Genomic DNA, 24624 nt, shown 5'->3' on the forward strand with positions numbered 1-24624 from the left:
GAATTACAAAAGAAACCAATTACATATAAATAAACTTTATTGAAAGTGGTGCAGTGGATACAGCACTGGGCCTTATGTCAGAAAGACTAGAGTTCAAATTTGGCTACAGATGTTTACCAGCTGTGTGATCCTGGATAAGTCGCTTAACCTTGTTTGCCTCAGTTTCCTAATCTGTAAAATGAGCTGGAGAAGGAAATGGCAAGCCACTCCAGTATTTTTCCCAAGAAAACCCAAAAAGGGGTCATGAAGAGTTGGACACGACTGAAACAACTCAACAAATAACAAATTTACTGAAATGTTAAGTGCACAGACCCCAGGTCAAGAGCCTGTAGCCCAGGGGTGGCCTTCTAGGTCCTCAAGTCCAGTTTGGGTTTAGTGAAACGGCCACACCGGAGGACCTAGAGGGCCACAGGTGGCCACGAAGCAGCAGGTTCCCCACCCCTGCTGGCCTAAAGCAAGATTCTCTTTAATGAGATGAAGAAAAGCAATCTCTTGGGAGAAGGGAAAGAAGAAGGCAGGAAAGGGGGAGGTGAAAGGAATGGAAGGGAGAAAACCGGCCTGATTGAGGAGGTAGGAAGTGACCTAGGACTAGCTTTGCTGGCAATCTCAACGGCAGTTAGCCAGGCCAAGAGTTGGCCTCAGAAAAAAAGTGTAAAAAAGGCAAGACTGGGGAAAATAGTGAGCCAAACACTGCAGTCCGGAGCACTAGAAGATCTTGGTTCTAATTTCTGTGCTGTGTGACTTTGTGTGAGGTACTGACTTTCTCTGGGTCTCATTTTCCTCTTCTATAAAATGAGAAAGTTCGGTGAGATGATTTCTAAGGTTCTTTTTGGCTCTATATTAGATGATCCTATCTATGATAGATACTTCTGTCATATCAGCACTAAGGATCGATTTAGGATTCTTTGAGATCGATGGAAATTCTGGATTCACCAAACACAAAAATTTAGTGTCAGAGGATTTGAGTTCAAATCCTGGCTTTGCAATTCACTGCCTGTGGAAACGTGAGCAAATCATTTAAGCTCTGTGGGATTCTGTTTCCTCACCTGGAAAATGAGGGGTTTGGACCCTTATATCACTGTAAGGACAGGGAAGCCCTTCTAGCCCATCATCCCAGAACTGAAATCCTCTAGGCACTCTCTTTTTCTGCCCCCAAACTTGCAGGGTATGTTTTCCATGGCCTGTGTCCTTTACATATAAAGAAGTGGGTGGTGCAGATCACCCTTCTGGGATTTTGTTTCTGCTCCTCCTTCCCCACCAATCCCAAACACTGAACTAATGCATTGTTCTGGAGCACTAGTTTGCTTGGCTATGGGTTTTCTCTTCTGCCAAGAGCTAGCTACAAGATTCAGATCATTGGTAGTCAGGAGATAGAATGTAGGTGATAAGCTAGAGCCCAGCTTCTATGATGGCTCTGTTTATGTCGTAGAAGAAAACCAGGCGCCAAGAGGTCTGTGTTCTGCTCCCAGCCCTCTCGCTGACTTAGGCAACTTTAGATTCGTCAGTTATCAAAGAGGGGAAAATGACAATACTTCTCAACTCACAGGGCAGGTGTAATGATGAAATGAACGAATGGATATGCCAGCGCTTTGAAAGGTATAAATAAAGCCAGGGATGTGCTGGAGCCAGCTCTAACCGGGCTGATTGTTAGGTTTTCAGTGTGAGAATTCACACCTCAAAAATCAGCAATTGCTAAAAATCAGGCTTTGATTTATCTTTTTTTAAAAAATTGTCTAGACTTAAGAAAGCTTAACACTGCAGATTAAATGTAACAGTGTATGCACATACATTCCTTCCCCCTCAGAACTTTTCTTCCTGTCCTTAATCTCGAATCCTGCTCCTCATCTTGCAACTTTCTCTCATTGGAAGTAGAGTCTGGATCTGGAGGTCATTCTCCCTCAAATTTTCAATTTCTTCCGAGTTCATTGTTAAATACTCACCAGCACACCCCAATAAAGCCGTGTAATAATATGAAACAGAGTTATTACCTAGAATATCAGAGGCAGCCCCTTCTAGTGAGAAGGAAAGTGGATTTGAAGTCAGAGGAACTGGGTTTAAATCTTGGCTTTGCTTTTTACTATCTGTGTGATCTCAAGCAAGTCTTCTTACCACTCACGCCTCAGTTTTCTCTTCTGTAAAATGACCCCCTAAGATTCCCATCTCTAAGATCCTTTCCAGCTCTAAAGCCTGTGGTCCTCCCTGGGACGATCAGGTAGGGAGGAAGGTGTTTGGTTATCTCATGAATCATTTTCTCGAAGTACTCGCTGGCTATAGAATTTGCCCTAGCCTCACCCACATTTCCCCAAGGCCTCCCAGATCCTCTTTCTCTCCCCCCTCCCCCCAGTCCTCTTCCTTCCTACCTTCACTCCCTGAATCCCAAGGTCTCTATGCCATCACCTTACTCAGAGATCCAAGAAATAGAGTCTGAGGAAACTCAGGGAAAGAGAAAGCCAGGGGAGATTCCATTTTACTTCTCCCCCCCACTCCCCATTTTGCTGGGCCTCTGCAGAGCTTTGGGCTTACCTAGCTGTTCAAAGGCAGGGAGCTTCTGGATCCCAGTTTCCATTTTTCTTTTGATTTTTGGGGGGTTTGATTGGCTCAAAGAAGCTTCCATGTGGTTGGGTAGTTGTTGGGCAGAGATTGCTGAGGAGAAGAAGAGACCAGCAAAGTAGTTTGAGTGCCTGGAGACGTCTAATCCTTACATAATCAGACTGTACCAGCCCACTGAGGATCTGATTTCTTCCTAATCATAGATTTTTGGTAATCCATACAATAAATCACAAGATTCAGAGAGGAGGTGAATCTAGGATCAGCCCTTACCAGAAATGTGAGAGTGGCAAAAGTTTGTTTTGGGGCCCCCAGAGTATCTTATATGTCCCCTGTGCCCCATTCTGCCAAAATCTCCTCTCAAGAAAGGCTCTTGATATTACTCAGTTATACCAGAATGTGATTGTCAATTACCAGCTCCCTCTTTACCAGTTAGAACCTTTTATCCTGCAAGCCTGATGTCTCATCCAGTAATTTAAAAAAAATGATAACCAAAGTCAAACAAAAGCCAATTCTATCTCATGAACAAATAGTTCTCTGCAGCAGAATTTCAAACTATTAGCAAACATATGAAAGAATGTTCTAAACCACTAAAAATAGGAAAAATCGAGGCAATCCTGAAGTTTCACTTTGCACTTAGTAAAGTAGCAAAGATGACAAAAGAGAGTAGTCAGTGTTGGAGGGCACATGGAAAGAATGGTTTACTAATGCACTGTGAATTGTTCCAACCGTCCTGGAAAGTAATTTTGAATAATGTAAAAGAGAGTGACTAAAAATGTCCATACCCTTTCACCCAGAGATTCCACTGGTAGGCAAATGCCCCAAGGAAGTCAATGCCAAACAGATTATTCATAGCTGCACTTTTTGTTTTAGCAAAGAACTGGAAACAAAGTAGATACTCGTTGTCTGGGGACCAGTTAAATATGAATGCAATGCAATACTACTGTCCTATAAGAAGCACAGGAATACTTAGATGAAGTGATGCAAAACTAAGTAAGTGGAACGAGGAAAAAATATTCAAAATGATTACAACAATGCAAATTGGAAGAAGAACAACACAATTAAAACTGAGTGCTGTGAAATTAGAATGGCCAAGCTTGGTCTGAAAAAAAAAAAACAAGATAAAATTCTGACAGTATCACCCTCCCTTTTTTTGCAGAGGTGGGGGACTATGTGTGTGGAACAGTACAGGTAACATCAGACTTTTTTGATGTGTTGGCTAATTTTGGTGACCTTTTTTTCCCCTTTTAAAAATTTCTCTATTGTAAGGGATGGCTCTCTCAGAAGAGGAGGGAAGAGGCCTATATTGGGAAATGTAGGTGATATCAAAGCAAAATATATCAGTAAAAATTTTTGAAAACAAAGTCTCTATTTCCAGGTAAGGAAATATAAGTCATGAGCTAGCAGGTCCCTGGAGTGTACTGAGGACAAGGAGCCTCCCCATGATTCACAAAGTTATACCACCTAGCCTACCTAAAGCCAAGGCCAGCCTGGCTGGACGATTCTATGGTGAAGATTATGAAATATATAACTTCAGCACTGAATGTGTTCCTCTTCCCAGGTAAGATAGACTCTTATTCCAGTTCAAGTGCACCTGTCACCAGAAGGTTCCCAAAGCAGTGATTAATGATGTGACTATCAGACTGTGTGCCAGGTCAGTGGGAGACTGATTTCTGGTCCAGGTAGGTTTTTTGGCATCCTTCAAGTCATACCAAGGAGTTGATTACCTCTTCCATCTTCACTGAAGAACAACCCTAAATGAAGATGATGACCTAGGTCTGTCAGTGTCATCATTAGAAAGAATCTACAGAGAATTCTTGACACAGAACCAGGTAATTAGCCTGGGTTCAGGCTATTCACCACCTATGTGGACATCAGTGAAATCCTCCAAGTCTCAGTTTCCTCATCTGCCAAGTGAGAATAAGATGCACTGTCTACACCCTCTAAATTATTGTAAAAATCAAATAAGATAACATATGGAAAGTGCTCTGTAACTATACAGTCGTATGTAAATGTGAATAATTATCATTACCAACAAGAAGACTTTAAGAATCTACTGAGGTGGCAAAGCTTTGGATCAGAAAATTTAGACATCAGTTAATCAAGAAACGTTTCTTAAGCCCTCACTGTGTGCCAGGCACTGTGCTGAGTGCTGGCCATACAAAGAAAGAGAGAAATAATCCCTGCCCTCAAGGACCTTACATTCCAATTGAGGGAGCCTGTAAATAACTGGGTCCATACAGAGCAGATGGAAGGCAATCTGAGGGGAGGAGGGTGAGGCATTTGTGGATTGTCGCCCCTCAAACACTCGTTGTAACAGTGGACAGCTTTGTTCTGGGATCTCCAGTGTCTTCTGACCATGCCCCTTTGCCCCATTCTGAGGTGCCTTTTTCTCATCCTTCCTTAAAAAAACAGTCAGGATTTGAACTCAGGTCTACTGACTCCAAGTCACGTACCACTGCCAGATTGTTCACCCTAGAACTGGTCTTTTCTCATAGGAGCTGACAGTCTGAGACAGACATATTGATAGATAGCCACTTGAATTGAAAGTTCCTAACAGCCAAGGTTCTGTCCTGTTTGGAGATCATGCAGTATGATGGTTCTGGCCTTGAAGTCAGGCAGAACAGGGTTCAAGTTCTGCAAGTCACTTAACTTCTCAACTTTAGTTTCCTCATCTTTAAAATGGACATAGTAATAGCACCTACCTCAAGGGTTGTAGTGAGAATCAAATTAGAATAAATAAATAAATATAAACACACATATAGACATATGTAAAGTGATTGTATACCTGTATATAGAAATATACAGGCACACATATACATACATACATGTACATACATATAAAGTGATTGTATTCTCTAAAGTTATATATCATGTATGTAGGCATATATACATGCACACACAAACATATGTGTCTACACCAATGTTCATATATACATATATGTGTGGCCCACTGCACCCTGGGCTACCTCCAGTTGTTCTGACCCATATCGGGTCACTGGACCCCAATGGCTCTGGAGGAGAAAGTGAGGCTGGTGACTTTGCACAGCCCTGCCTCACTTAAATCCAATTCACTTGTAAGTCATGGCATCAGCTTCCTGATGTCATGGTACTCTTCAATAACAAAGGACAAACCATGATACACATACACACACAAACATATATTGTTATTATTATTATTAATGAGTCTCTTGTACTAATTAGGTGGTCCAGCCTCCTTATTGTCCCAATAACATGCCATTTTCCTTCTCACTTGTACTACTTCTTTAGCTGGAATCCTTCCCTCAACTTAGGAAAATCTTGTCCATCCTTCAAGGCCCGGTATGCAGTAGTACCTCTTGTATGAAGTGTTTCTGACTATAGCAGCCCATGTTTATCTCCCCCATCTGATATTATACTGAAAGTCCATACCACTCAGCTAGCAGGGCTTCTGATGGTTTTGTTTAAACGTATTTTGCCTTCTTAGTTAGAATGTTAGCTCCGTGAGGGCAAGGACTCTCCCATAGCCAAAAACCAGACTGGTCAAAATCTGGAAATTCCCGAAGACTTGTTCATTGACCACAAGATGATGCTGAAAATGCCCTTCCTTCTAAGGGAGCTGCTGCCTATCCCATGAATAAAAACATTTGGAGGGGGCGCTTCCTGCTCTGTGCTTGTTCGTTCCTGTGCTGATGCTTGGTGACACCAGCTGGTCCCCCTCCCCTCTTTCTCTCTGCGTCAGTCTCCCCATCTGTTCAGTGGCGATTAGCCCTGCTGGGTGTAGTGACTGGTTGGGCCCCTCCTGGAGCGCTCAACAAGTGCAGATTGGCTGGTCTTTGGGAGCTTCCCAAGCCTCCAGGTGGAGCAGCGGGGCCAGCCAGATGGCAAAGGGGAAAGGTCACACTGACCCGGAGGCCTGCTTGCAGGTAGCTGCACTGAAGGCTGACTTGACCATCTCGAAACTCACTCCATCTGGGGCATGGTGATCTTTCACCTTGGGAGAGATCTGGGTCAGACTAAGTCCAGAGGAGCAGAAAAAGAAACTCAGGAAACTTCTGAAAATAATAACCATTATATTTCAGTAGTACTTTCAGAAGGGCTTTTATATCTATTGTCCTCACAATAACCCTGTGAGGTGGATTTCCATCTTCTCTGCCCCCTAGAAACAAAGGACTGAGTTCAAATTCTACCTTGGACAATAACTACCTGTATGACCTTAGGCAAGTCACTTTTCCTACTTGGGTCTATATTTCCTTATTTGTAAAATGAAGGGATTGAATTACATAACTCCTAAGGCCCCTTTAGCTCTGTAGCTGTGATCCACTATTCTACAGATGAGAAAACCAAGGCCCAGGAGGCTCAGTCAATAGAAGATCCAAGCCTAAACCCCAGGTCTCTTGACCCTCAAGCCTAGGCCTTTTCTATTAGGCAGTGTTCCTCTTTGTCTCTCTGGTCTTGAAGTTCCTGTTCTTGGGGAAAGGGTCCATTAACTTTGAGTTTTAGAATAATAGTCATAAAAATAGCTAGCACTTGTATAGTGCTTTAAAGTTTGTAAAACGCTTTACAGATAGTATCTCATTTGATCCTCACGATAACCCTGTGAGGTATGTCATTGTGATCCCCACTTTACAGAGGAGGAAACTGAGGCAGACAATGGTTAAGTGTCTCATGCCTAGTAAGTATCTGGGGCTGCTTTTGAACTTGGTTCTATCCTCTGTGCCACATAGCTGTCTCAATGTAACATAAACCACAGCCGTGTCCTGTGGCATAAATTCCCTCTTCCCTGTCTGTTCAGGTGCCAGGAGACAAATCCTGGAGCCAAGCTGATGGCAGCAGCAGCTGCATGGGCTTGAAAATTTGCCTTGGAAGTTCTGGTCTCTATAGTAACTACCCATGACCCTTCATTAAGGGTGTCTTGGAGACCCTGTAAGGAAGTCCTGAGAGACAACTCAGGCCCCACCCTCCACCTCCTCCCCGCCTCAGGGCCACAGAGACCTGACTGCCACATTTGCTCCTCCATCTGCTGTGGGCGGAGGGTGCCAACATGGGAGGCACTTCACACTGGCCCTTTTTTCTTCATCCCTTAGCTGCTCGAATGGCCTCATGTGTAACTGACTCCCTTTTGGAAACTCTGCTTTCCTCTTTAGAGTGAGTTTTCCTTCCTCTTTGATTTTTCCAAGTTAAGTTTATGTTCTCATCATTTTTGATGATTAAACATGATGCTTTTGGTGGGGATGACTGTTGGGCTGTATGTAGTATATTAGGATGTGTGTACGTGGAGGGGAGAAGTGTAGTGTGGGTACAGACTGGAGCGGTAATCAGTATTTTGTATCAGATGTTTGTCTTTAGCCTCCCTCTACAAAATTCTGGGTTGTTTATGGTAGAAAGAGCACACTGAATTTGGAATCAAAAGACTTTGGGTTTCGATCTTGACTCTATTACTTACCACTTACCTATGTGATCTACGGAAATAGTTAGGAACTTGGACTTGGACACAGAAACACTTGGGTTCATATTCCACTTTAGACCCTTACTAGCTGTGTGACCCTGGACAAGTCATTTAATTTCTAAGTGCCTCAGTTCTCTGATCTGTAAAATGAAGAGACTGCCTTCAATGGACTCTAAGGTCACTTCTAGCTCTAAATCAATGAAGCTATGCTCTCCTTTGGGCCTCCTTTTCTTTATCTATAAAATGAATGTATTAGATTGATGATTTTGAAAATAGGACTCCTTCGTGGGGCAGGTAGATGGCACAGTGGATAGACCACCAGCCCTGAAGTCAGGAGGACCTGAATTCAAATCCGACCTCAGACCAAACACTTGACACTTACTTGCTGTGTGACCCTTAAGCAAGTCACTTAACCCCAATTGCCTAAAAAGAAAAGAAAAAAAGAAAATAGGACTCCTTCTCACTCCGAATTCCTGTGCAATCCCTGGAATTTGTGTTCAGGGTCTCTAGATCTGTACCATTCGCCGTTGAGGCATTGTGCTGTATTGAAAATTATGCTGGATACAGAGTCAGAGACCTGGGCTAAAATACCAGCTCTGCTGTGAACCTGGCAAATCACTTAATCTTGCTAGGCCTCGATTTCCTTGTCTGAGGGAGTTGAATGAGATGATCTCTGAGCTCTCTTCCAACCCTAAATCTAGGATTTCATGGTCCCTCATCTGGGTGGTTTCCAGCCTCTCCTCCAGTGCCTAGTGTCATCATGTCCCTCCTTGCACCCAAAAACAAAGCCTTTCCTCAGGCCCACTGGTGCCCAAAACCATTCTAGAAATGAGTGGGGATAATCTGTAAATGTACATAATTTTTTAAAAGAGATACTCTTGGGGCAGCTGGATGGCAAAGTGGATAGTGCACCAGCCCTGGAGTCAGGAGGACCTCAGTTCAAATCCGGCCTCAGACACTTGCTAGCTGTGTGCCCTGGGCAAGTCACTTAACCCCCATTGCCACCAAAAAAAAAGATGCACTTCCAGTTGCTTCTTCTCTTTCCACAAATGCCTGAGTCCATTCATTTTCTTAGGTTCTGGATTCAATTTAAAACCTCTGCACCCCACTCCCAGCTTTAGCCCCCTCCCAAAGGTAGTGCTGTGTTTAGGAAATCAGTGAGCTGACAAAGAAAGAGTGCTGGGACAGATAGTATTAACTAGGTGGGCTTTTCTTTTTTAATTATTTTTTTCCCCAGTTAACAAGGATTTATTTTCTTTCCTCCCACCTCCCCCCCACACTGAGAAAGAATAAAAGATAAACAAAATCTTTGTAGCAAATAGGCACAGTCCAGCAAAATAAATTCTCAGATCGGCCATGACTAAAAAATACATCTCATTCTGCATCAAGTCCATCACTTATGTGTCTGGTGATAGATGGGTAGTGTGCTTTATCATTGGTCCTCTGGAATCATGGGTGGTCATTGCAATGATCAGAGTTCTTAAATCCTTTGAAGCTTTTCATTTTTCCAATATTACTGTTATTGTAGAAATTGTTCTGGTTCTGCTTACTTTACTCTGCATCAGGAGATATAAGTTCTCCCAGATTTTTCCCTTTTGTCATTTCTTGCCTTAATGTATAGACAGCTCAGAGCTTTGGGTTAAAATAAGGTGTCCCTCTCCTCCAATTCCACGCCTCCATCCACTCCTCCCCATACCAAGGTCCCTAAACCAGAGCTTCCTTTCCAGAGAAGACTGCTATCTCTTCTGTTGTTTCTTCCACCCACCCCCTATTGACAGAGGAATTCTGTAGTACCTTGGGGACAGAGAAGGTCTTTGAGCCCTGTCGCTCAGGATGCACACCATCAGAGGCAATCTGTTTGTTTTCTATTTTCTAAAATATTTATGGAGGAAGATGAGATTTTGATTCTGTTTACAGAGCACATCCTTGAGGGAAAGAAAGGCTCTTAGAAAGCTGTGGCTTCCTGTCCCTGGGATTCAGGCAGAGGGAGAAGACACTTTAGTTTCGGGGCAGGATGGAGCCTTGGCTTACGCTGGACGAGAGAGGTTTGCTCTGGATAGACTGTGCCACTGTCATCACCCCCAAGTGTCCCACTGAAAAAGAGGTGCCTGGGGAAGGCTTTGAGAATACGTTAACCATCTTATTTGCCCTCATTTCATAACCATTGTAATTCTTACTATTCTACTGAAAAGTAATATGGTGGAAAGAACCCTGGATCCAAAAATAAAGAGATATGGCTGAGTGACCTTGGGCCTCAACTTCTTTCTTTGTAAAATGGGGATGAAAATCTCTATCCTGGCAACCTCATGAAGTTCTTGTGAAAACACTCTGGAAAGAACATAGTCATGTATAAGCTTGAAGTGTTAGCATTACTACTGCTTCTAATATTTCGCATTCAAAGGTCTCACCTCAATCCCTGTCCAGTGCTGTGTCATTGGTAGCTGAGGTGTGTGGGTGAGAGGGTTGTGTAATTTAATTAGCAGGTAATTTAATTCAATTCAACAAATATTTGCTGTTTAATGTAATAACAATAATATAACACCTCAAGATTCACAAAACACATGCATAATCTCATTTGATCCTTGTTACAATCCTGCGAAGCAGGTGCTATGATTATCCCCTTTTTACAGAGGGGGAAACTGAGGCTCAGAAGGGTTGAGCCTTGCCCTAGAGTCGCATAGCTGGTAAATGGCTGAGGCCAGCTCTTTCTGATGTCAAATCCAATACTCTATCCCCTATGGACACTAAGAAGTCCCTGCTTTTGTTAATAATAACCGCAAAATCGTGGAATTTTAGATCTGGAAAGAACCTTAGCATTATCTAGTTAGTACAGTCCCCTCATTTTACAAATGTGGAATTAAAACTAAAGAGGTGAAGGGATTTGCCTTAAGTCATACAAGCAAGAAGGGGAAAAGCCCCTACAGATACACCTTTATTAACTTTTGTTTTATGTTTCAATTTTCTGTATATCTCTGGCTTTTGTGTCACCCTTACTTACAAATATACTCTTCTACCTCCTTTACCTATTTCTTGAAACATGGATTTTTTTTTTTGGCATCTTTTTAAAAAAAATTTTAGGCAATAGGGGTTAAGTGACTTGCCCAGGGTCACACAGCTAGTAAGTGTCAAGTGTTTGGTCTGAGGCCAGATTTGAACTCAGGTCCTCCTGACTGCGCCACCTGGCTGCACCCCCAATTTTTTTTAAGTAAAAAAAAAAGCAGACTAATGAATATCAACCTAGTCTGATGGTGTATGACATGTTCGACACTCATAATCTGTCTTCCTCCTTCTCCGCAAACACACATACTTTCCACAAAGAAAGATGGGGGGAGCATTTTCTCTCCCCTTTTTTTGCTTTTGGAGTTAAGTGACTTGCCCTGGATCACACAGTTAGTAAGTGTCTCAGGCCAGATTTGAACTCAGGTCTTCCTGACTCCAGGGCTGTTGCGCTATCCACTGTACCACCTAGCTGTCCCTCAGAGCATTTTTTTTTTATCACTTCTTGGGGAATCAGACTTGGCCATTATGTGTGTGAGAGTAGGGACCTGAACTCGGTCTTCTAATTTCAAATCCAGAGCTTTTACCATCACACCATTCATCAATAGCTATGATGTTAAATAGAATGTGATCAAATGAGAGGGGAGACAAAATACATAAGAGATGTAAGGATGGGGACAGTGTATTTCCATCTCTGGGGATCAGGGACAGGGGATGGGGTGGGAGGGGTGGCATCCTGAAGGATTTGGCACCCAAATGAAAATATTTTGAGCAGTTGGAGAAACTGGAAAGTGAAGAGAGATGGTCTTAAGAATCTTGACTTCTCCACTTAAAGTCCTCTGCTAGCTAAATCCTGCATTTCCTGGAGGTTAGAGGCCAAAGTTCCCTCTCTGCTGCCCCATCTGGAAAATACCCCTTAGCTGAAGCCCACTGTCCCATTTTCCTGGGAACATTGGTCATACTTCCTAACAGGAAGATGACATGATTGTCCAGTTTACATCTAAGGCACTCACAATAGCTCTCGAGGAAGGGCAGCGTTTCCCTTACTGATGCTGGCGCAAGACCGTCATCCTCAGATCTGCTGGTCTGGCAGCCAGGTATCAGCTCCTGTGAACACACTCCTTTTTTGTTTGTTGACTTCCATGAGGTATTTCTTGGGTTCAGGGACTCAAAGGGATGGGCCTAAGTCAGTTTGCAGCAGAGCACAGTGGAAGAGAGGGCTAGGGTTGGAGATAGGAAGACTTGAATTTAAATCCCACTTCTGATACTAGCCATGTGACCCTGGGCACATCACTTAACCTCTGCCTCAGTTTCCTCATCTGTCAAATGAGTGGAGTGAGTGAACTAGGTAGGGCCTCTGAGGTTTCTTTAAGTTTCCTTCTAGCTCTGTGATTTTTCTGCATCCTTTGAATAATTGTCCTTAATATAGCGACATATTTAATTCAACTACAGAACTCCCACTTCTGTCCCTGCCTCTGTGTATGATTTATCCTAGTCACCAAATTCTTCTTTGTCATTTTCCTTTGTTATGACCTCAATATTAGAAGAAACATGGGGTAGGAGCTTTAGAGCCACCCTTGGAGTCTAGCAGAGCTGGGTTCAAATCCTGCCTTTGACATTTAAGTTGCTCTGTGACCATGGGCAAATCCCTTGACTTCTCAGTGCACTAGATAGCTTTTTGACTTACAGACAAGTTGCTGGTATGTATCAATGCAAGGAGTTTCCCCTCTAGGAAGTTCCTGACACTGATGATAGATCTATATCCTCTTCTGTATTCTTCCTTCTTGCCCTGCCCCTCCAAATACTCAGTGTCCCAAAAGTCTTAGGGCAGTTTTAAGCTTTAATGGCCGTGACAGAGCATAGTTAATATAATGACAGAAACTTGTTAATACCAAATGTTACTTGCCACTCCCTTAAGTGATCCTTGTAATGTCAGAATTTCAGTAATCTTACATTCATACTCTGAAGATATTTAATCTTGATTAGGTTAAGCCTAATCAACCCTAGGCCTCTGTTCCACACACTATGTTCCCCAGTCCACAAATTTTACCTTGTAAAGGAAACCAGCTTAAGCTGGATCTCAGCCTCTAATGCCCTTGCCCCCTTCCATTGGAATTCATGGCATGAAGGGCAAAACAACCAGAATGAAGAGGTTTTCCTTGCCTGGATTGCCAAGGGCCACTGGGGCTTCTTGACTAGACCTTGTTACCTCATACTGCTTCCACCCCTCTCCTCCTAAAGGTATAAGAACCTTTTACCTGGGCCTTGGAGTTGGACAGTCCATTGTGCTCTGTATTCATGGCACATCCCCCAGGGTGGCAGGTTTGCTACCCTGTTATTTCAATTAAAGATGCTTTATTCCTCAACTCATGGCTTTGATTTATTTTAGGGCTTGACAGCAGCACTAAGATTTTAGGGATAGGCATCCTGTAAGTTTAGGCTATTGTTACTAAACTGGGCGACATTTTCAAGTTCGTTTCCAGGGCTGTGATGAGAAAAGGGCTTTTAAAATCTCATAACATTAAAGAAATATGAAGGGTTGTTTATTATTATTACAAAGTGCCTGGAACTCCGTTGAGAAGTGTCAGTCAGGTCTCTACAGGATGCCTATTGTCTTATAAATATACTTTTTCCTCAACAGAAAGTTTCCCAACTGCCACATTTTTTCTTAGAGGCCTTGAGCCAACTAGGACCTTGGGAGACTTAAGATCAGGAGAGTTCCTCCTACCTTTTTTTTTTTTTCCTAGATACCTCTAAATGGGGCCATGTTCTTTTGGAAGTAGAGCCAGGTTTGGAATCCTCTGCTTCTTCCGCCCTCACCCTCCCTAGGGATTGCTCCTTCTAACCCACCCCTTAGACCTAACTTTCTGTCTAACCTCATTAGTATTTTGAGCAAAAGCATATTTATCTGTTCCCTGCAGGGAATTGATGCCCTATTCATTTCAAACTGAGCAGAACCAAAGAGACGTTAAGAGGAGCAGCCTGCTTGGGTCAAGGAGAAATGGCAAAAAGAAACTTGCCATGGGGATGGCTGCTCAGCAGCCCCTTGCCAGCCGGGCGGAGTAGAGGACTAGGTGGAGTCCACGTTTTTGCGATTCACAGTTAATCCAGTTTGCTCCCCTTCCAGAGTTGCTGATCTGGAACGAGATCTCTTCCTTTACAGTAGGGAGGTGTGGTGAAAAGGGAGCTAGCTTTGAAGTCAGGGATGCTGAGTTTGAATTCCCATATAGCTGTGTGAGCCCCACTTTTCTCGTCCTTAAAATAGGGATAATGATATTTGTACTACTTATGTCATGGATTGTTAGGAGGAAATACTTTTGTAAAGCTAAGGTATTAAGTGCATTTGAGTTGTTTTTACCTATTTCATTTTTTAAATATATTTTCCCTCTGGGGCCAGGCAAAGTGAATGATCAGGAAAATGTTCCTAAAACATGAAAAATGGGAGAGGGATGCTGGAGAGAGTAGAGAAAAAAATGAAGGGAATACCAGATAATTTACAAATCTGTGTAAGTTATCTTAGCTAGCATGGTCCAGGCACCGAAGAGGACAAGGTAGCTACATATTTACGTAAATGTTGGGACCTTTCTAGTAGGGAAGGAGAAATGTATGCAAACTTCCACATCTTGCCAGTAACTCGGTACCTTTCACTCATATTTGAGCTTCCTGCTCCCATTTGCTGAGGGAAAAAATGACTTACCCAGAGTTGTACCGCAGTCAGTGGCAAAGTGAGCTAGACTCAAAAATCCCATGATACCTTTTTATTTTTTTCCTGGAAAAGACCATAAGTCATCTAGTCCAACCCCCTAGTTTTACTGATGAGGAAAAGGAGCCCCTAAGTGGGGAAGTAACCAACCCAGAAAGAACTGGGACTCCCACCCAACTCCTGCTTCCTAAGTTCTCCTTTCACTGTAAATTTATTTGCATATTTATATAATGAGAGTAATGGGATTGAGTAGATGTTTCCCTCTGGCCTCTTGATAAAAGGCACTTACAACCAGAGGCTCTGGGTTGGCCCTCAGAGCCTGTGTCAGGGGGGTGTGGTTTGTGCCAAAGATGATTGATCGGTGATTGCATCAGGAAGAGCTACCCTCGAAAGCTTAAAAGGAGAGGCCCAAATCCCTGCCTCTCTCTTCTGTTCTTTCAAACACCTAGCCCATGTCTCCGGTAGATCTTCTTCTTTTAAGGGAGTATAAGATGATAGGGAAGGGGGGGAGCTCTCTGCTTCCTTTTTTCTTTTCTAGAATTCTTGATTCCCAGTTCAAATGTCGCTGTTTCTAGGACCTCTGGGTAAAAGTCTGTTCGGTTGCCATAGATACTTCAGGCATCTTTAATCCATCAGGCAAAGCTCATTGACTGGCAAGTCTGGGGGCAAGGGTCACATTCACAAAAGGAGCTGAGGTTGGGTAAAGAGGCAGTCTCTTTGCCCTCGCTGTCATGAAGCATGTCTGGACCCACAGCTAAGGCCTCAGCCTGGAGCAATGGACAGAGAATTGGGCTCAGTTTCGGGAGACCAACATTTGAGTTATTATTATCCAAGCATCCTTCCTTCCAGCTTCATAATTCTAAAGCCCTGCATGAATTCATTTTCATAGGAACTACGGGGGAGTGGATGAGAAAGCGAAGAGGATTAACTTTAGTTTTGCTTTCAATGGTTTTCATATCTTCCTCTTTTTTTGAACAAATATTAATCACTTAGTTGGCCTTGCTTTCTTCTCCTCCTCTCTTGTCTTCCCTAAGGAAAGATGAGAGCTGAGTCCAAGACCTGGCCCTGGCATTAACTGGGCAACCTGGGTCAACCAATTTCATTTCTCTGAGCTCTGGTTTCCTAATCTATAAGTTGAAGATAATAATAATAGTTGGGGGAGGGGAATGGAGTCAGTGGGAGGGAGGATAGCTTGGTACAGTAGAAGGAACATATGGCCTCTGCAGCCTCTTGAAAGTCACAGAACCTTTTCTGTGCCGCAGTTTCCTTATTTCCTTATTGGAGGGGTTCCAGCTCTAGCTGGAATCAACCTTTGGGGTCATCTAACCCAACTCCTTTATGGACAGATGACCAAGCTGAGGTCTAGAATAATTTAGTGACTTGCTTCAGGTCATCCAGGTAGTAAGAGGCAGGATCAGAATTTGTACCTGGATTTTCTGTTTCCAAATTTAGTTTCTCTTTGAGTAGTTGTGAAGAACAGAAATGATAATGTCAACTAAAAGTGTAAGATATCATTATTCTTCACCTCCTACCACCCCCACCCCCAACTTACCTCCAGGATGGCAGATATATTGATTGGAGGCAGGGGGAAGAGGTTTGTGTGGTCAGAGTTTGGGGGATGGAGAGATGAGCTATTAACGTCCTTTCCCTCCCCTCCCCCTCTCCAAACTCCCAGCACCTTCCCCCCCCCCCCCCCCCGACTCTCAAGGAGAACAGAGCAACTAGGGAATGAATGCTTTCAGGATTTTTTTTTCCCGCATGATTGAATTGCCTTCTCAGCTAATTCCTGAGCTATACAACTCATTTCAGAGTATAGTAGCATTCATTGCCTAGCCTCAAAAGGACCCTGCACTTGGAGTCAAAAGACCTGAGTTTAATCTGTCATTTGTGACCTTGAGCAAGTCACAACCTCTCTGGGCCTCAGTTTTACTCATCTGTAAAGGAAGTTGGAGGCAATGACCTTTAATGTCCTTTACAACTCTAGTTTATGATCCTTATTCATCATACTTCACTCATTTCAACTTCTGGCTGTTTCCAGAAATCAAATCCACCTTCATAAGAGGAAGATGAAGTGTAACCCTTGAGGAACTACAAAAACCTGTGCTGGAGAGCAATTCCTAAAGAGATTTCAGAACAGTCTAAGCAATGACATCATTGGTATTTGTGCAAAGCGAGGCCTGGAAAAGCTGGCCTCCTTGGAGGGTTTAGATGGGCAATTCCTGCTGTATTTGTTAAACAGTGCCCTGGCTTTGCAGTCATGACTGGTACAGAAAATGCCAGGCTGTGATCTCTGTCACTGAAGTTTGTTTTGTTTTGTTTTATAATGTTTATTGTTAGCCCAGCCTGAAGCCAATGAAGGGGAAGTAGTAGGGAGGGGGGAGAGGAAGATAAGACATGGGGAGAAGAGGGGGAAAGAGAGAGAGGGACAAAAAGATGTGGCAGGGTGGGAAAACATCTATAAATATAGCAAGTGTACAGGTAATGAGACCGTAGGGTCTGTTCATGCATGGTCTGTGATTCAGGAGATCTAAATCTCCTGTAAAGATGAATTCCAAACCAGTGGAGCAGTAATTCAATTTTCTTTGGTGAGTTGGTCTACCTTCTGTGACAAGACAGGGAATTTGGGGCCTTCCAGGGCAGTGGTATCAAACACATAGAAATGGGGGCTACTATTCCATACATACTGACTTAGTTTTAAAATGTAATGTTATCTATGTTTTATTGAATTTTTGTATTTTGTTAAATATTTACCAATTTCTGATCTGGTTCTGCATCCAGTGTTTGGCACCTTTGCTCTTGGGAACGCAGCTGGCATGCTGTAGGCAAATATGGGAAATCAATAAAGTCCTCCTCTTTATCACCTCACACTTAGCTAAGCATTGCAGTCGGGCTGGGGCCTACTTCTCTTTACAAGGAAAAACCCGCTATTCTTCCCCCTCAGCCCCAGGGTCAGTTTTTCTCTCCCTTCATCTCCTCATCCAAACTTACCTATCCTGTGGCTCAAGTCCTCATGAGCTTTCTTTCTGATAGGTGACAACTAGCTAATTGAATCAATCAATCAATTAATGGAATTAAAAGAATGTGTTTTTATAGATGCTTATGTTTTAAAATTGCCAGGTGAAATATTTCTGTTTTGACAAGAATCTCCTGCCTAAATTCATTGGGGGGGGAGGCGGAGTTCTCAAACACTGTAGTAAGATAGTGGGGAGCATCAAATTGTAGAACAATAGAATGTTGGACCTTAAAGTTTATCTAGTCCAATCTTCTCATTTTACAGATGAGAAAAATGATGCCCAGAGGATTGGAGTGACATACTCAACTAGTCATACATCTAATTCATGGCAGAGCCAGGGCCCCAACCCAGGTCTCCTACCTCTCTCAGTTCAATGTATCACAAGGCATAGACAGATGGGCTCTATGATCATTCTTGGATCATATCAGTAAGATCATGCCTGGCGGAATTGTAAGCTCGCAAAGGCAGGATTTGTGCTTTGTGCATCTTTGTATGTCCATAGTACTTAGCAGGAGATTGAACTGGGTATGAATTGAGCTCAAGAGAGACCCTGGATGGTTGCATTTTTTTAAACCTAATTACTTACATGGATTTGTTTATTTTGTTTTTGTTTTTTTGTCCTCACAGTGGACATGAGGGCATGGATATGGTGATTTGTTCATTCTAAATCTCTCTATAAGTTCTTCTTGTTTAGGAGTTTATAATAAGTCGCTCCCCGGCTCAGAAAACCTTCATGGCACTCTATTGCCTATGGAACAATGTTCAGACTCCTTCATTAGATTGTAGGCATCCTAAGGGCATGGATTGTCTGTTTACTTCCCGATATCTCCATATAAATGCTGGCATGACCTGAGGCTGCATTGATAGATTCATAGGATCCAGAAGAGGGATGATCAGCTCACTTGTGCTCTGCCTTGGCCATACCTTCCAATCTGGGCACTGAATGACCACTGTGCAGGGACCTTATAGAGGAGATTCCTGTTCATGGGTGGATCGTTCAGGGTGGGCTGGAAGGCCTCTGAGGTCCCTTCTGACTCTGACATGCTATAATTCTTTTACATGCTGTACTAGATTGTAAGTTCATTGAAGGCAGAGACTATTTTTTTTTGGGGGGGGTGAGGCAGTTGAGGTCAAGTGACTTGCCCAGAGTCACACAGCTAGTAAGTAGAGACTATTTTTTTTATGCATCTCTGTATAGCACCTTGCAGAAAGACTAGTTGATCAATGAATATTATTCTGAACGAAGATGATGAGATCTTTCCCAGCTTAGTCTTAACCTACTTCTCCAGCTTTATCTCCTACCAATCCCTTATAGGATCCCTATAATGTAATGCAGGAGCAGCTATTAAATGCCACTTGTGTGTAAGGCATTACAGTTCCATTAAATCACCCTATTCACTGTTTTCAGAACATACCTGTGATTTTACTGTTTCCCTGCCTTTTCTCACACCCATCCTTTCTATTTGGAAGGCCTGTCCCCATTCTTCAAGGGCTGGCTCAGATGTCTCCTTGGCTCTGAAAGCTTCCCTAATCACATACTCCCAGATGTGATCCCCTTTTCCTTGGAAGGAGATCTTGTTGTCTACATTGCTTGTTTGGTGCTTAAAACATACTGCCTTGTATTATAATCAGTGGTGTTCATGGGAGCCAGAAAAACCAACGCAGTGGTAGGCTCATTAATGGCAGCCTGGCGGCCAGAAGAAGGATCGTCTGACTCTGCTCTTTGATGGGCAGACCATATCTGGAGTATCCCATTCCATACTGGACACCACATTTTAGGAAGGGTCCTAACAGATTGGAGCATGTCCAGAGGAGGACGAATAGGTTGGTAAGAAGACTATAAACTATGCCATTAGGAAGATCAATTCAAGGATCTGGAGGTATTGGGAAGGGAGACAAGACATAGGGGGACATGATGGTTTTCAAATACTTCCAAGAACTCTCATATTAAAGAGAGATTTAGCTCGTTCTTTTTGGTTTTACAGGGGAGAATTAGCTGCCAGGAGTGAAAACCTCAGAGAGGCAGATTTTGGCTGGAGAGATTGAAAAGAGGGAGGCAGAGTAACAGAATGGGAAGTGCACTGGACCTGGACTCATCAGAGGCATGCATTCAAATCCCATCTCTGACACTTACAGTTGTATTACCTTAGACAAGTCACTTAACCGCCCTGAGACTCAGTTTCTTCATTTGCAAAATAGGGATAATAATACCGGAGGTACTTGTTTTTTAGGATTGCCTTGCAGGTTCAAATGTGATAATGTATGCAAAGGGATTTCCAAATCATGAAGCACTGTGGGTAAGCATCAGTCATTCCTGTCAGAGCCACCTACTAGCAGAATGAGCTGCCTCAGTAGGTGGTAGATTCTCCATCACCGCACCTTCTCACCTGGAGAGGAGATGGTCAGTTTTCAGGGATCTCATAGAAGAGATTTCTATTTTTTCTTTGGTTGTTGTTGTCCAGTCATATCTGACTCTACATGACCTTATGGACATTGTCCATGTGATTCCCTTGGCAAAGATGGTGGAGTGGTTTGCCATTTCTTTCTTCAGTGCGTCTCCATTTTACAGATGAGAAACTGAGGCAAACGGGTTAAGTGATTTGCCCAGGGTGACACCGCCAGTAAGTGTCTGAAGTCAGATTTGAACTCTGGTCTTCCTAAGAACGGGCCTGGTGCTTTATCCACTGCACTACCTAGTCTTTCCTCTTGGACTATGTGGCCTCTTAATTCCCTTCCAACTCTTGGATTCTATAGTTGCTCTACTAAATTGTAAGCTCTTAAAGGCAGGATTTGTGCTTTGTGCATCTTTATATGTTCATAGTACTTAGCATAGGCTCTGATAGAGATGGAGAAGGTTCGGGAGATTGACCTGGGTATGGATTAAGCTCGAGATGGTTATGTGTTTTTTTTTTTTTTACCTAATTACTTACATGGATTTGTTTATTTTGGTTTTGTTTTTTTGTCCTCACAGAGATGATATGGTGTAAGAACATCGTGGTCTTGGAATCATAGGCTCAGGGTTTGAGACCTACCTGTTTCTGACAATGACTTGCTGTTTGACCCTGGTCAAGTCACTCGACTCTTCTGAGCCTCGTGGGGTCATAGATTTAGAGCTGAAAGGGACCCCTGAAGCCATTTAGTCCAATCTCTTATTTTAAATATATAAGGAAACTGAGGCACAGGAATATTGTGTGACTTGCTTAAGGTCACACACGGGTAAGTGCCTCAGTTCTCTCATATGTAAAATGGGAATAAGGATAATACTTATAACTACCTGAATTTTAAAAAAATGGCATTGGAAGAAAGAGTTAGAAGAACTGGATTCAAAATCCAAGCTCTGCTACTTTCTACCTCTGTTAACTTGGGCAAATCAATTCATACCCTTAGGTCACGGTTCTCTCATCTGTAAAAATGAGTTAACTTGGTTTTAAAGGTCCATTTCATCTTCAAGCCTTTAATCTTATTGTCTGTCCCACATCACAGGGGTGTTTTTTGTTTTGTTTTGTTTTTAGAAGAACAGCATTTTATAAATTCTAAAGTACTACATGAATTCACAATACTCTAAGACATTCCATTTAATTGAGGAGGGAGAGGTAAGTTAATTGAGGATTTGCTATTTTTCCATTACACCGCATCTTCTCGCTTTGTTACCCAGTCTGGCGGTTTGGGGTTTTGCTGTTGTTTTGTTCCCTTGAGATCAGGATGGACAGGGCTTGTCTGCATCTTCGATTTCTGCCTCCCTCCTAATTATTACACAGGGTTTTGTTGTTATTTTTTTTTTTCAAACAAGGAAGACCTCGCTGAGGAAACCCAGGCTGAAGTAGCATGTAGATGACAGCACTGGACCCTTCCCCCACTCCTCCTCCCCAGGGAGGTCACCATATGCTTGCCGGATGTCCGGTCTCATCATGTAGCTGCTCACAAATTCATCTTGTTTAATTGTGCTCTGAGGCCTGCTGATGGGGCCAGAGGGAATTCAGTATCTATTAATGGAGGATCTGTTTGCCTGGGAGGATCACCATGGCAACTGAGGTATCAATGCATTGTAATGAACTTAGTCAGCACAGCCCAATATGGGAAACCGAGGAACCAAATGCTGCCAGTTCACTGGGTTCTCTACTGGAAGGTGCTATAGCCCTCAAGCAGCTCAGCAGCTGGGCTAAGTTAGGGAGGGGGATAGTGGGAGGAGGCAAGATGAGAGCTATCCTTCAGCTTGGTTTGACCCTTTCACTACCAGGACAAAGTCCATATACAGCCTATTTACTGATATGCTAAGCTTGTAACTCCTTGGCCACAGAACCTGGATAAATAAAATCCACAGAAGATGCAAAATCCTCTTTTTTTGCATTCTTTTTGCCTGCATTCTTGCATTGCATTCTTGCAATCCCTCTTCTACCAAACCGATTTTTGTTTTTCCTTTGGGGGGAAAAAACATACCAGATCAGCCAGTGTGACTTGTTCAAGGTCATACAAGTAGTAAGTATTGGAGCCAAAATTCAAAGCTGAGTTTTTTGGCTCCAAAACCAGTGTTCTTTACACTATTGCATACTGCCTCTTGATGTCCTTTTTGTAAGTCACTCCCAAATGCTTGTTATCTTTGTCAGCAGAGCCCAGGGACAGTAGCTGAATCTTCCTTTGTTGTAAGTGACAATCCTTTGGGACCTCAGGGAGCATCATTGTGAAGAGATTCCTCTGTCCTGGACTGTGAGTGGAGATGGAGAAGGTACAGGGGACTGGGTGGAATTCAGATGCAATCTAACACATCCTTTTGTTTAATCTTGCTTTATTATATGGGCAATTCTTTCTTATATGGGAATTTCTTTCTAAAATGTTATTTATATCTTTTGTTTTTACTTAGCCCAGATTTCCTCTGTATGCATTCTCCCCATCCCCTCCAGAGAGCTATTTTTCTCATAACAAATAATTTTTTGAAAAAGAAAGGAAAAAATTCAGGGTAATCTATCAATACATTGAAAAATATGACATTTCATGTACTATTCCATATGTATGTGGCACCCGCTGACCAAGGAATTGGGAGAAATGTTTTTTCATGTCATTTCTTTTGGGTCAAGTTTATTATTTGTAATTTTGTAACACTCATGGTGATCCTTCCATTTGCATAATTATACTCATTGTCTTTCTTGCCTTCTTATCACTTTGTATCAGTTCATGTAAATCTTTCCATGATTTTCTGTATTCATCATAATTACTGTTTCTTACTGCACAATAATATGTCATTGCATTCATGTACCACTCCCTGGCCGATGGGCATCTACCTTATTTCCAGTTCTTTAAATGAATGAGTGAATGAATGAATATTCAGCCAAAACAAGCTCCTTTAGAGCTTGTTCTTAGGTTTAGACTGATAGTGAATGAATGAATGAATGAATGAATGAATGAATGAATGAATGAATGAATGAGTGAGTGAGTGAGTGAATGAATGAGTGAATGAAAGAAAGAAAAAAAGTATTTATTATATACAAAGCACAATGCTAAGCACTAGGATTGCAAGGAGAAAAGTAAGACAGTCCCTGATCTCAAGGGCTCACATTCTAATGGTAGAGATAACACATGGGGAAGGTTTCAGCTCAATTCAGATAAAAAGGTCCCATGATCCTTGGGTGCAGAAGTGAAGCAGATAGTAAAGTCTCTTCTTTAATGTCATTTCCACTGATAAAATTACCTCAGTTTCTTGTGCTGAACCATGTGACAATGCCAAGAACTTGGGTGACCAAAACATCCTTTTCTAGGCTTTCAGTAGGTATGGTTATGGTTCTGCCGGAGCAGTTGCCTGGCCTCATCACCATGGGGATTGTTCCCAGGATGATGGCTGTCTCCACTGGGGCCTGAGAGGAGATGATGGTCAAGGTGGTGGTGATGATTTGATTCGTCTGGTACACAGTGCTGCCCGTCTCCTCTTTAGGGTCCCTGCAGCTTCAACTAGGCTGGCTTGCCTGCCCATTGAGTGACAATTGGTCCACAATTGGCCCACAGTTGGTAGGGTTGGTTGACTTTTTCTCAACAGGAGTTGTTTCCCCTGGTGCTGGCTATGAGACCTGGGCTTGAAGCAGTACTGGTGGTCTGGGAGAGTGCTGCTTATCTGCCTGTTGGTGGCAGTTGTCAGCACAAAGACTCCTGCTATAACTATTTTTATGAATGTGGAGCTTTCCTTTCTGTTAATGGCTTCTTTGTGGCAAATGCATAGCAATGGAATCTCTGGATCAGGGATTATGTACATTTGGCCACTTTATATGTATAATTACAACTTGCTTTTCAGAATGATTGTACTAATTCACAACTCCACCAACAATGTATGGGTGTCCTCATCTTTCCATAATCTCTCCAACATTGACTTCCTATCTTTTGTCATCTTTGCCAATTTGCTGGATGTGAGGTGTCTTAATTTGCATTTTACTTGGTATAACTGATTGGAGCATTCTTTCATATTGTTGTTAATAGTTTGCAGTTCTTTTGAGAACTGTTTGTTCATGGCCTTTGACCTGTGGAAAGGTCAGAAAAGGGCAATAGCAGTAGTAAAAAAAGATACAGATAATCCACATCCTCATTCCATCAGTCTCTCAATAGAGAACTGACTGAAGGCTGCAAACGTCATGGATCTCTAAGTGCGGCAAAATGAGGAATGGAGAAAGAATTGATGCAGAAGGAACATAATTCTCCTTCTTCTCATCTGAGTCTCTGACAATAGCCTAGAGGAAGAAGTATAAGTGGAAAGGAGGGGAGAGGAAACATGTCTGATTTTTAATTAAAAGTGAAAGCATGCCTCCCAGTCTAGCCTTGGCCTCCTTCTGGACAATGATGCTTCCCCCTGTCTTCTGTAGCCTCTCAAGGACGCTGGTGCACAGTATATGTAAAATAGGGCTGGGGAGCTGTTGACGAGCCTGGGAAGTGCTGAGCTAAGGGGGCAACCTCAAAGGG

General features: G+C 42.8%; 1 protein-coding gene across 3 annotated transcripts in view; it reads left to right on the forward strand.

The window, feature by feature from the left end:
• Positions 1 to 24624, forward strand: part of CORO2B (coronin 2B) — a 237479-nt gene that overhangs the window by 19133 nt on the left and 193722 nt on the right. The window contains exon 2 of one of the 3 annotated variants that reach the window (XM_020982384.2): positions 22293 to 22411. The exons of 1 other annotated variant lie outside the window; for it this stretch is intronic. In XM_020982384.2, the coding sequence (XP_020838043.1) occupies positions 22403 to 22411 (9 nt within the window). In that variant the 5' untranslated portion in view covers positions 22293 to 22402. The remainder of the gene's footprint in view (positions 1 to 22292; positions 22412 to 24624) is intronic. One more of the 3 variants, XM_020982393.2, reaches the window with a different exon arrangement.

The sequence above is a fragment of the Phascolarctos cinereus genome, unplaced genomic scaffold, assembly GCF_003287225.1.
Source record: "Phascolarctos cinereus isolate Bilbo 61053 unplaced genomic scaffold, phaCin_HiC Scaffold_3;HRSCAF=262, whole genome shotgun sequence".
Taxonomy (NCBI): domain Eukaryota; kingdom Metazoa; phylum Chordata; class Mammalia; order Diprotodontia; family Phascolarctidae; genus Phascolarctos; species Phascolarctos cinereus.